This window comes from Sardina pilchardus, chromosome 9 (assembly GCF_963854185.1).
Source record: "Sardina pilchardus chromosome 9, fSarPil1.1, whole genome shotgun sequence".
Taxonomy (NCBI): Eukaryota; Metazoa; Chordata; class Actinopteri; order Clupeiformes; family Clupeidae; genus Sardina; species Sardina pilchardus.
In genome coordinates, this window is record NC_085002.1 from 6,471,543 (window position 1) to 6,484,714 (window position 13,172).

Below are 13,172 nucleotides of genomic sequence, written 5' to 3' on the forward strand. Positions count from 1 at the left end.
AGCTGATGGCTGATTTGTTCATTAAAAGTAATGTCAACTGAAGCAGAAACAAGATGGTCAGTTTTTCATCTGCAGGATGAAAGTAAAAATTCACAGCCATAAAATCACCACCCCACTCTTTTTTTCTGAGACATACTGTACCTGTTTAGCTTGCTAGCAGTTTTCCTTTCATATGAACTCGGAGGAATCTAGATTATAAACTGTAACTTCATCTAATGAGAAGACTTACACATCCTCTTATCTACAGTATGTAGGCTAGATACTTGTAGTAAATGACACCGCTTTTTTGTATAGCACTTAATAAATCAGTGGTGTGTGGCATATCACAAAAATCTGGATAAGGAAAAGATAAGTCTGGTGAGTTCCATTAACACTGTAAACTAAGGCACACAAAAAACTGATAAAACCTTTGTTGAATCGTGTTTTTTTTATTGACACACATTCAAGTCTCCGATGGCACATGTTGGTACAAAATATAAATTAATTCCTTTGGGAAAAAATGAAACATTTTCAAACATAACCTCTTATACCATGACAACTCTGTGTGGGAGTGTCAAAACATAGTAAAGAGACATTGAATGCAACAAAAAGTTAACACTGGTGGAAGTAAATTTTATACAAAAGGCCAGAGTAGTTGACAGTTATTTACAAAATGCAGAGATAATATTACACAGAAATTGGTAATCAAGTTTGCATGGATTCATCCAGTTAGATGGATGTTGAGAAGCCATGTTCACAAGGTGTTGGACTATTGACATGTTTTTTCCCATAAAAAAAATCTCAGAATTCTGTCAATATCTCCACTTTCCCTCTCAACATCTAACACAATCTTTTTCTACCCAAGTGGTACCAACATGTAATTTTCAGTGTAGTATATGAGATGTTTTTCTATGGTACTGAATTGTCTCTTGCCAGCCCATTTTGAAGAAATAACCCCAAAAACTCGTTCAGGATGCAACCAACATGGAATTGAACTTAAGCTGTAAAGTCAAGGTGTGCTCTCTTCACAAGGAGTTCAAATAAAAACAGCAGCTGAACTATCACTTCTTGATTATTATCCTTACTCCCAGGGGCTGGTCATAAAATCCCTCACTGTCCATCTGCCATCATGGAAAAAGAAACACTCTGCCCTTCACTTCAAAGCAATGTAAATTCCAGTTGAAGACTTGATCAGTCTAGACCTTTTAAGATCCGGTAATAAAGGTGAAATATTAACGCACTGGTAACGCAAACAAGCGAGACCGAAGCTCACCTTCTTGTTCCGCAGAAACCGGTTGCCCCTTATCATAACAAATGATTTACAATGCTGATCTTCTGACTCAGTCATCGATTAATGACATGTACAGCAACTTGTCACTTTCTCTGGAACAACTCCAGCTGAATTGGCAGTTTGTAAACCCAAGGTTTCATTTCAGTAGAATTACTGGCCCTTTTGAATAGTACTGTTCACCGGTATCGGTCTTAATTTAGTGCTCTTTGATAGTTTTCAACAAACTCAATCTTTGGCAATGATGTGCAGTTCTAATTTGCACACAACAAATGGAAAAAGCTAAACAAAACCAAAAATAGTGTTCTCTGTAAAAGTGAAATAAAACTAGTATACAGTGTTTTTTTTTTTGAGAGAATGACATAAAACCTGATTTCTCTTCAAAACACACTAAGTATGCCATGTGACTTTGTTCCCAGTCCCTTACCAACTAAAATGTATATGACAGACTAGTTTATCCTAAGAGTCTCCCATTCCCTGACATTCAACACTACTTATGCAGGTCTTCATTTGGTTAGTAAGAAAACACAAACCAAACATTCTTTACAGTGAACTGGCCAGCCTCACTATATTGATATGTACCGGTCTTTACACATTTTCATCTTCTCACTTGTCAGTCTCACACATTCTCATGAACCATGGCCTGAACTAGCCAGTAGTCGCTCTTTGACAAGTTCACTAAAACCACAGGGAATACCCCTCACCAGTTCACCAATGCCCTGCTTGACATTCACTGAAATGTAAAAATCCAACCACACATGTGGCTCCCCCGGTTAGCCTCAACTAGCTGCAGTGGCGGTGCCTACTGCCTGCCTGTAGGCTGCGGTCACGTTCTGACAGTCTGAGATGGAGAATGCGCTATCGGCAACACCGGGGGCCTGATAGCAGGCCATGTCCATAGGGCTGTGTAGGCGCCTGTGGCCCGCTCCCTTCATGCCACAGTCCTCCCGGAGCTCCAGCAGGTTGTCTGCAGACACGCAGCCCCTCATGCTGCGGGCGGCCACCGTCGGTTTCTCCATGGGCGCGCTGGGTGTCTCGCGGTCGGGCAAGTCCAGCCGGTCGAATGATTCGGAGGAGAGGATGCTGTCCTCGCTCACCGCCCCGCTGGGCCGCACCCGGGTGACCCCTTGAGGCAGGGAGGCGGCCAGCTGGTCCAGCGAGCCGAACTCCTGCAGCCCGCCTGACGAGAACTTGCCGTTGCGCTTCAGGATGCCCTTGCGGCGCGGCGGGTCGGAGGGGCAGAGCGGAAGCTGAGGGGTCTGGGGCGAATCGCTGCTCTCCGGCGAGGAGGACGAGGAGGAGTAATAGCCCGACTCCCTCTCCGCGGGCTTCTTCAGGATGCCCTTGCGCGGAAGCGGTTCGTTGGCGAGTGCGGGAGGAGCATTGGAGGTGGAGAGGCCGAAAGGGGTGGTGGCGGACGCAGGGCGCTCCTCCGGGGCGGGGGGCTGGTGGGCGTCGTTGGGGGGCTTCTGCTTCAGGCTGCCTCGCTTTTTCAGGATGCCCTTGTGGGGGCGGGCTGCCGGTCCGTCCTGCATGCTCTGGGAGACGTTGTTCTCCTTCCGAGACCTCCGTATGGAGCGCTGGCGCACCATCTCTCCACCCCCGCCTCCACCTCCACCAACGCCAACGCCGTGGGAGCGCAGCAGGCAGCGCACCTTGGAGCTGCTCTCCAGCAGAGGCCGGGAGGTGCGTCGCAGCCAGTCGGCAATTCGAGTGGTCCCCGCGGGTTGAGTCTGCGTTGTCGCTACAACGGTAGCCTCAGCACTAGGGCCTGTGCTGGTGGGGCCGGCGGTGCTGCTGGCAGCTGTCTCGCTCTCGACCAGCAGGGGCCGCTGGTAGCCCCAGTTGAGCCACCAGTGGCGAGCGATTTCCTCCAGCGTGGCCCTGCGCTCTGGGTTTACCATTAGCATCCAGCGGATCAGACCACAGGCATCTGAACACACAAAGCATTCCCGTCAGTGGTCAATAGGACTGTAATACAATTCCACTCAATTCAGAATTACAATACAATAGCACTTTTGACAATGGGGATCCAGACACCTCTGTTTTCTTCAGGACTATAGTAATAGTAGCCTAATTCCCCTAAGGGCAAGTCTGTTGCCCTCTTGACACTCTGGCTTACTGAATACAGTCCTCTCCTCCATTGTCACATAATTAATGTCTAAACGAACCTTCTAGAAATCTATCCATCAGTGACTACTTTAAGTTCCAGCAGGCTGCGGTCATTCTAACTCTAAATGGGACAGCTCTTTCCAAAGCTACAAAACCACAACGGACACCACAAAGGCTGACAAATGGGTCTGTGACTCACCGGATGGCTTGGTGGGCTTGCGGTACTCCCCAGTGCTGATCTGCTGAACCAGGTTGCGGTGATCGTGCCCATCGAATGGCATGGCTCCGTGGACCAGCGTGTAGAGCAGGACGCCCAGGGACCAGCTGTCCACCTCAGGGCCCTTGTAAGGCCGGCCGTTCACGATCTCTGGGGATGCATACAAAGGGCTTCCACAGAACGTCTGCAGGTATTCGTCTCCATGGTACAGGTTAGACAACCCGAAATCTGCTATCTATGGGAAACAACGTCACATGCACTTTCAGTATGATAGTGGAGTGCATTAAAAATTCCTCAAGTCAATAAACTGTTTGTAGGCATTTGTTTTACAATGGCTATATATTTCAGTCAGATAAGCAACAATAAAAAAAAATGTATGTGAAAGCTATTTTTACAGTACATGGGATTTTATTGGGATCAATAAAAGGCCAAAATAATCATGAAAAGGGACTGGAAGGATCAAAACTGTACCAAAGCTCTCAGCCTCTCTCTTTTCTTACCTTAATGTTGCAGTCACCATCCAGGAGAATGTTCTCAAGCTTCAGGTCACGATGCACTATTCCATTCTGCAAGGTAAAATCAATACAAAACTTCAGTCAATAGGGTCTCCAAATCCCCCCCATGCTTAAATGGCACCAGGAATGCAGGTATGGCCGATGGATTAGCACTTAATCCACTGTCCGTTACTTCAGGACCATGTGACTCATCCCATCTGAAATGTTTTCCTTTTGGAAATGCTCCCGCTTTGTTTGTCCCAAATTAGTTTGTTTTAGCCAGATTCACCAGCCTGTGAAAATAAAGGCCGCCTTCTTACATTTCACTTAGAATTCTCTTATCACGCTAGACAGGCCTTAGAGCTTTTCTCCCCCTCTCTTTAAAGATGGGAATTCAAAACAACAGGGCAGGTCGGCTCAGAACCAGAGGATTGTTCTGGAATGTCAGCTATGCTCCATTGTCCTCCACCCTGTAGGAGGGCATGCCTCCCGTTGGAGAGGCACAGAACAGCAACAGATCTAATTTAGCACAGGTTTTTTTTCTCTCTCTTTTTTTTTTTTTTAAATACAGGTCACTTCCCCTTGGGCAGCTCTTTTACTGCCACTCATTAAGGAAAAATGAGTATAAAATGTTTATTTTTAAGTTCAGCGCGTGTGTGTGTTTTGTACATGTGTGTATGTGTTGGCCTACATTCTATAGAAGATGCAGGAGTTCTTAATTTGCTTTGAGTGTAGAGTTGACATACTATGCAGCTGAAGGGCAGTGGGTCTTTTTAAGACGACCTTGACCCAGGTTATGGCCAACTAAATGAGGTTCACTCTGCCCAGCCAGCTAAAATAACTCTTAAGAGGTGGCATGGGTGGCAGAACAGCTGCGGACAGCTTATATGTTAAGTGGTAAGATCACCACAGGCCCAGAGACCGTTTACAGTTACAGCCTATAGCTTGCACAGGACAATGGCCGGCCTGTCCATAGTCAGCACTCTGGCACAAAGAGGATGGCAGCGAGGACACGGCCAGGACATTCAGTGTCTGCTCACTCCTGCTCACTCATTAGCGGGTGTGTTTGATGGACAGAGAGATGGATAGAGAGAGAGAGAGAGAGAGAGAGAGAGAGAGATGGAGGGAAAGAGAGTGAGTAAAAAAGGAGGAGATGGAGCGAACAGTCAGACTGCTGGCCTCTGACCTTGACGCTGGCGCGATACAAGCCCAACGCCTCCACCCAACTGGCGTTATGTAAGTGGTGGCCCAGGCAATGGAGGCGTGTGGGCAGGGGAGAGGGGGAGAGAGCGAGTGTGAGCAAGAAAGAGAGAGAAATGAAAGAAAGAAAGAAAAGCAACAGCAAAGGAAAGAGAAAGAAGAGAGAGTTACAGATCAGGAGAGGAAGAGAAGAAGAGATCCATGGGTGACTGTGGTGACTGCCTGCTCTGAGTCCTTTGGCTCAATAATTTGAAGGGTACATCCACAAAGTGATGGTCTGAAATGTTGTGTGTGCGTACAAAATGGGTGGCCATGCCTGTTAATCAGGTATCTTTGTATATGTCCGTGTCCATGTATGCTAGAGGTAGTAGATCTGTGTGCCATGAACCTCTGAAACTTTATTATCTGTATATGCAGATATATCTTCATGAAAGCATGTTTGGAGTCATATGCTGCTTTAACCAAGCCACGCGGAAAACAAACGGATTCTCATGAGTACCTCCTATGTGTGTGAGGCCCTTTGTTGTGTGGAGACTCACCCTGTGGCAGTAGTGCACCGCAGACACGATCTGTCTGAAGAGGTGCCTCGCCTCGGCCTCGCCGATCTTCTGCCTCTGGCTGAGGTAGTCGTACAGATCGCCTCGGCTGGCGTACTCCATCACAATCACAATCTTGTCCTTATTCTCAAACACTGTCCGACACACACAGAGACACACACACACACACACACACACACACACACACACACACACACACACACACAGACACACACACACACACAGATTAAAATGACAGAAGGGATCAGGGGGTACCCACTGTGCTGACTGTAAAAGGAAGGAGGGGGGCTTGGGGGGGTGCTGCTGCTTACATAACCCTGAGTGGGTCACAGCCAGACAATGAGCCTTGCGTGACAAGAAGGGCCAACAGACACCCCTCTCGGAGAAGTGACTCACTTCAGAGGCTCAGCGATAACACCCGGCCAACCGAACACAGGGTTTGGTGATTCAGGCCAAGATACATTTTGGATGTTTTCAATCGTTTCACACAAAACAGTTGGCTCGTATGAATGCTTTGAGCTGCACTAAAGATAACTTTACTACTACAAGTAGCTGGGGGAAATTGTGAATTCTTCGGTTGATAAATAAATGGACAATGATTGTGAATCCAATCTTAACCAGAATTGATACTCATTGTGGACAAACTGGACATACCTTCATATATGGTGATGATGTGGGGGTGATTGAGAGAGGACATGATCTCAATTTCTCTGCGAATGTGGACCAGGTCTTGCTCATCCTTGATCTTGTCTTTCCGGATGGACTTGATGGCCACCTTTGAAAAGGAAAAGTAAATATTTAAATAACCAAGACTTTACAGAACAATTAAGATGACATTTTGAAAAAGGACAAGAGCACAATGGAACAACTCACTATTTACAGGTGGTAATAACTGAACAAAGCCAGACGAACAGAGACCAACCTTAGACATTGTCTATGTCCAGTTCATAAATCTATTGTATAGGATATGCTTTGTCATGGGTTGATCCGTTTTCGTTTTCACTCGGGCTATACCAGGAAGATCTGATCATTGTGACGCGTGAGAGATCATGAGCACAAAACACAGCTCAGTACACACAAGTCTGACGCTACTCCACCAAAATAAGTTTCCTTTAAAAGGACAAAAACAACTTGATATGAGGAAACACTCCTCAATTCTCCAACTTATCGGAACTGTTTTTTTCCTTCCACAAACAATTGTACTGAAATGAGCCTTACTTCTCTCTGAAACCCTAGGGGCAACTGGGGCTACTAGGGTTGTAACGATTCCTAGGACATGTCAGGACGCAGGCACATTCCATGGTCAATGCTGCATTGTTGACTGTTACGTCAGAGGAGGCCCATAGAATTAATTGAAGAAAAATTTGAATTTGAATGCATGGCTGTTTGTTTGGGTGTGAGAGGAGGGGAAGGGGGGGGGGGTCTGTTTGTGTGGATGAACATTAACTGGAGTGTGACAGGGTGCTTGTTATCACTCAGATGTATGGAGGCCAAGGTGTTCGTTTGTCCACTCAACAGTGTGAAGGTGTGTGTGACTCCTCGTTGTCTGGCGGGTTCTGTGCGAGTGAAAGGATGACCCGTTGTGTGGATGTACTGTAATCACTTGTTTGTCTGCAATCACTTTTCTTCTCTACACCACCTCTGCATGTGTAGGTGTTCAGGCATGTTCAGGCACGGATTTGAATATCTGGCAGCCTGTGTCTTGTGTGTGCTTGTGTGTGCCCGTGTGTGTGTGTGGCCAAGAGTGTTTGTGCAGCAAACGATACACACGTCTGACATTCCTGACAGCTCTGTGAGTGAGCAAGAGAGAGAGTGTGTGTGTGTGGACACAGAACACACATGGGATGAGAGTGCAGTCTGGCATTTCACAGGATTAACAAATGGCACACACACACACACACACACACACACACACAGTGCAAACTAGGACCACTGAAGACCTCTGGCCCCAAAATAACAGGCCATGACGCATTCTATACACAGACACACGCGGCAGTAGCTTTCTCCATTCTTTGACTCATGTCTGTCTGACAGAATGGTGCGTGCGTCACGTCAACTGTCTGGGAAGTTGCACCAGGTCAGATGCAGAGATAAAGGGCCCACACCTGGGGGACATGGAACACACTGTTCAAGAATTTGTTTCTCAATGAACAGCTATTGTAGAGTAGGAAGACGGAACACACTGGAAGACGCGCTTCTTGTAAGAACACCCAAACCATTACGCAAGGAAAGCTATAGGGTTTCCTAATAATGGAATAGCAAGTGAGCTCAGAACAGTTGGCTAACACGGTACAATAGAGCTGCCACGCATCACTGTGACCTATGCAAGACAACAATGGGCGTTGATCTAAAATGGGTTTGCCATCCATCCCTCACTCGGGCCATTATGCCTGGCATGATGTCAGCAGCTATTCATAGTGCGTTCACCTGTATAGGCTAGATGCAGGCCAAAACTCGTCAACGTTCTCTTATCTTTTCCACCTGTACGGAAGCTTCTGGAAAGGGAATTTCCATTTTTGTTTCTTGAGTTCCGAGTTCAAAAGGCACACGGCCACGGCCACGGGTATTTACCCACAACTTTCCTCATCACACTCCAGCGTACATGTGAGCAAACACTCTCTGATGAATTTAACTGGCACGTGCACTGACCATAAGGGCTTTTGGTGTTTATTTTAGCAGGACGGCTAGCCAACTCTCCTGCTTAAATTTCTGATTCACAGAACACCTGAACACTTTTACCAAAAACGTCACCGAGCTAATGACATCCTATTCTTCGGAAAGGCAAATCAAGGAAACATGACCGGGTGGTGGGAAGCCCCGGGGTCGTGTCTGCCTTGAGTTGGTCATGGTTTAGTTTAGCAGTTCCTATTTCCTTAAGCAATACATGTTTACAGTGGATGAGGTGAAGGACAGCATTTGCCAGCAAAAGGTCACAACTATCACACAAACACTTTTTCAAAGCATTGTTTTGAAAATACATCCACACCTCTTACTGATTGACAGTCATTGTTACACCTTGAAGTGACTCCATTACGAACAAGCCCTGTACACAATATAATTAATTGTTTCAAACACATGATAGTTGACATGCTACCACAACACAGATGCTGTCTATCTACAAGTTTAAGTGTCTGGTTCCCATGAAAAGACAGAAGGAATATGACCCCATAGCTCTGTCAAACAGTCCATGTCCAAGGTTTTGGAGGGATGCTGACATGTGGTTCCAGCTTGGCATTGTTTGCCAGTCAAGCAGATTTTGATGCCGTGAGCGAAATTGAAAACGTAATTGTAATGTCGTAACTGAGTCACATTATTCTGGGATGTTTTGGACTTTGGAAGCATGGGTAAATCCCTGTAGGGGGACTTTGATCTGGTGATGTTTTTGCAGAACATGCTGAACAGATTTCCCCCCTTTCAGGCTTTGGAATTCATATTTTGACAGACTCTGGATTGCTGGTTATTACATAAATACCTCTTCTTCTTGTAGGCATAGGAGGGACTGGAATGCGGCTTCATACATGGGAATGTTTCTCTCTATCTTTCTTACCTATCTTAAAAATAATAATAAAACAAAATTGGGAATATCTAAATCCATTCCCACACACAGTCAAGAAGACGACTCGTATAGTCTCCTAATGGAGTCATTTCCAGGGCCTTGTGCCCTTGATTGTATCTGAACATTGGATGCCATTCAGGTTTTGATTACACGTAGACAAATCTTCATGAACATGTTGAGAGACTAGGGAATAACATCTGTGGTCTGCCCTCGGTCCCCAGTCTTTGTCTACCGAGGCACAAGGGAGTAGTTGTTCTCTCTCTGGCAGAAACATATGGCAGTTCATCTGCCTCAATCTTTGTGCTCACCTTATGCAACTGGTAAGAACCCTTACACAAGATGACCGACCTTTGCGATCTGTCTGCAGATTTCTACTTGCGGGCAATTTGTTAATCTTATCGCACAGACAAAATGAAAGTCCCATTTGGTTTTGATTTCACCTGCTGACATCATTCTCCCTGTCATAAAGATGCCACTGAATGCTACAATGCACATATCTGCATGCATAGGATTACTGCAATGAGGGCAAAAAAGCATACAAAATTTGTAGCCAGTTTTTAGCCAGTTCGGACAAAAACGACATCTAAATGAATAAATGTAAATGTAGAAAATAGTTCTAACACAAGCAGAGAAGAAATCAAGTAACCTACCATATATACTACTCCCTAAAAGCCTGAATGCACCTGAGGAATAACAACATCCTGGTAATACCTTAACAGTAGCCTACTGTAACTGTACAAATTAAGAGAAAGCTAGTTCACAGCTCACAATCTCAAACAGTACAGTAATAACTCTTGGCAGACTTGTTTGACACTTTCATTTAGTTTCTAATTTATGTGTTCCAGGGAAAATTGACAGGTTTACATTTTGGTGATGTGAGAACAAGGAAAACAAGACAGATCCCTCAAAAGGTGTACACTACAGTGCACTTTGCACTATCAACTGGAACATAGGGTACAGCCTGTCCCTCAAAAAAAAAAGAAAGAAAGAAAGAAGAAAAAGGAGTGGCACAGTGTTGCTTCTCAAGGGGAGCGCCTAACCATCACACAAGACACCTAAGCTCCATTTTTGTCAGCTCAGGCAATCTTAACAATACATGTGAAGCACCAATATTGATACTCCAAATCACATGCTTTGGTCAGCATCTCATCAGCTCCTATCTTACCAGAACAATGACCCAAAGCCTAGACTACCTGTGAGCTGTGAAGATCTTTAAGTAGATTGTAGAGCTTTTTGCCCTTAATCAGATAGGACAGTGAGAAGTGAGTGAAACTGAATAGCAAGGAGAGATTGGGTGGAATGGGGAAATCGTGAGTCAGATTTGAACCCCCGTTGTCCATAGGCACGTGGACCCAAATGTGGGATCAGACACTGTAGACCCTTGCACCACAGCGCCCCTGTGAAATAATCTCTAATGAAGAAACAAACAGTTTCACAAGCGCGCGGCCCATCATGAAATGGCCTGCCAGTGAATGTGAATGATCTGCGCTGGGAACTGGACCGTAATGTACAGAGCCATATCCCATCAATGTGAATAATCTTTGCCCATTTCTCCAGGAGACTTGTTGTACTGTATAAAGTGAAGACATCAGGTAATTTAGAACATCTAGAGCGTGTGAGGCCACAACGCTTGACAATTGTGGCTTAACCGAATGAATCCAAATGGTTTTGCAATGCAGAGAGCCCAATGCATTTTAGTGAGAGAAAAAAACCTTGCAGTTAGAATCATCATATCAGTTTTAAAAAAATCTAAAAAGAGGGCATATGCATAAATAGCATGAAGCATTCCCATTTTGGAAGAGAGTATTCTCATATATGAAGGGGTATCTAAGGAATACAATGTCTGTCATATGAGCATTTACACTCACTTTTCACTATAATTCAACAAAAAGTTTATTTTTGAAGTCTTTTTGCAAAACCATATCATAGCTTTGGACTATGGTATACACATGGTTGGTAGGCCAACTTCAAACTGGCTATGCTGTGCTACTTAAACAGTGACCACTGAAAAAGCTTCCCACAAAACTACCATTCAATTTATCAAGCATTCTGGGGAATATTGCCCCACAACGTTGAAAAATATTATACTTATCTGGGCAAAATGCCTCTTCAAATATATCTATGCACTCATCTACGGAGCCTGAACATTACAAACCTTTGTAGGCTATTGGTTGATCCCATTACACAAGAATGAACTGTAGCCTACTACCACCAGGAACACACACACAACTAGCCTACTGAATCTCTGTTCAATAATAATAATAATAATAATAATAATAATAATAAAATAGGCCTGCTTCAGAAAAAAATATGATGCTTTAATAATAGCAAAGTAGCCTCCAATCAAACCGTTGAAAATGACCTCTTAAAACTGGTTTGTTCAGGGTTAATGAGTACCAATAGCAGTGTGACCAGGATGCTTTGATTATTTTAGTTGTTGACAGAGGACAAACAGTTCATAATACCACTCTAACCGGTTTGCCAGTCAGAAGCCATAATATTTCCCAGGTTTCAGTCATCAGTGTCATTTTGCAATAGCAGACAGGTGTAGGATATAGTAAATCCACTGGCCGAAGCCATTATTATTGCCTACATTAATGTGTTCACCTGCATCAGACAATCTTGCTTTTCTTTTTCACACACCATAACCATGTTTAGTTGCATTGTATTTCACTGGGGGGGAGACAGGTTGCACCTGTAGCCTTAAACGATCTTCATACCAAGCCATTAGGCTAAACGATCCGAACGAAAACTGGGCCTACTAATAGGCTATAGGCTACACGAGCCAAAATTACTAAGATGTTTGAAAGTTTAATTAATAAACTCACCAGTCTTCCTGACCGTTCGATTGCCTTCTTGACTTTGCCATATGTCCCTTTCCCGAGAGTCTCCAGGAATTCGTATCTGTGTTTTAGGTTGTGTTTGTGGTGGTGCCTCTTCACCGCCTGTCGTTTCATTGGAGCTTGACAAACCGAGTTTTCACCTGAGATCGCGTTTTCGGCAGGTAAACCTGCCAAGTAACCATTTAAAGTAGGTAGACGTCCTCCATGGTGAAGCTTACTTGAATCCATATTTCAAATGTCACTTATTTTCAACGAAACAGCTATCGTTTACACCAAAAAGTTTGTACGGCTTCAAACATTTCCTGGTGTCGTAGTTTAGACTACACCACAGGTGGACCTACTCTCCAACGCATTAAAAGTCAACAACGCGGCGCGCAGGCTTTCTATTTGAATACTGAATGCTGTTGGCCCGCTGTGGGCGGTGTCTAACAGGGGGACGGGTTGGTTGCCAGGGCTGAGACCGTAGGGAATTTCAGACTGGCTACTTGGATTTTTTTTTTTTTTTAAACGACCGATAAAGATATGGCTTCCAATGGAAAAAGCCGTAGCATTTAACCGTTCCTATTTCTTTTAAATTGGCATATGACGCGTCTTTTCCACCAAAAACGCACATAACAGGTTCAGAGAATAATCACATTCTTTCACTCCCCATGTAGACTATCAACATACAATCATTTGAATAAAAAGTGTGAATATTTTGGGGGTTTTATTAGGCTATTCAAAACGAATTTGTTTGAATTGTTTGACAGTTTGAATGCGCTACAAGGCATCTGCAAGTGAAGGACAGACCAAATTACCATGTTGAACAGTGCAATCCCCATACAGGACTTTCATCAGATAGCCGTTCAAGTAAAATCTGTTGGGGCTGGTGATATTCATGTAGGCCTATGCATGTATGTCCCTGACATTGTTTTGTTTATAGCTGT

At 44.6% G+C, this 13,172-nt stretch overlaps 1 protein-coding gene across 1 annotated transcript; it reads right to left on the bottom strand.

Annotated features, from left to right (window-relative positions):
- Positions 1-412: 412 nt before the first annotated feature.
- On the bottom strand, positions 413-12,613 carry nuak2 (NUAK family, SNF1-like kinase, 2). The gene is made up of 6 exons (XM_062545461.1): positions 12,232-12,613; positions 6,502-6,622; positions 5,830-5,981; positions 4,097-4,162; positions 3,579-3,831; positions 413-3,200 (listed from the first exon to the last, which is right to left on the bottom strand). The coding sequence occupies exons 1-6, from the start codon at positions 12,472-12,474 to the stop codon at positions 2,047-2,049; spliced, it is 1,989 nt and encodes a 662-aa protein (XP_062401445.1). The 5' UTR covers positions 12,475-12,613; the 3' UTR covers positions 413-2,046.
- Between the last annotated feature and the right edge of the window lie 559 nt (positions 12,614-13,172).

Excerpts from the sequence above, each read along its gene's own strand:
- nuak2 (XM_062545461.1), bottom strand. The coding sequence starts at position 12,474 with ATGGATTCAAGTAAGCTTCACCATGGAGGACGTCTACCTACTTTAAAT. Across the intron at positions 5,982-6,501 it reads CATCATCACCATATATGAAG|TGTTTGAGAATAAGGACAAG; the intron begins GTATGTCCAGTT and ends TGTGTCGGACAG. Across the intron at positions 3,201-3,578 it reads CAAGCCCACCAAGCCATCCG|ATGCCTGTGGTCTGATCCGC; the intron begins GTGAGTCACAGA and ends TTGTGTGTTCAG.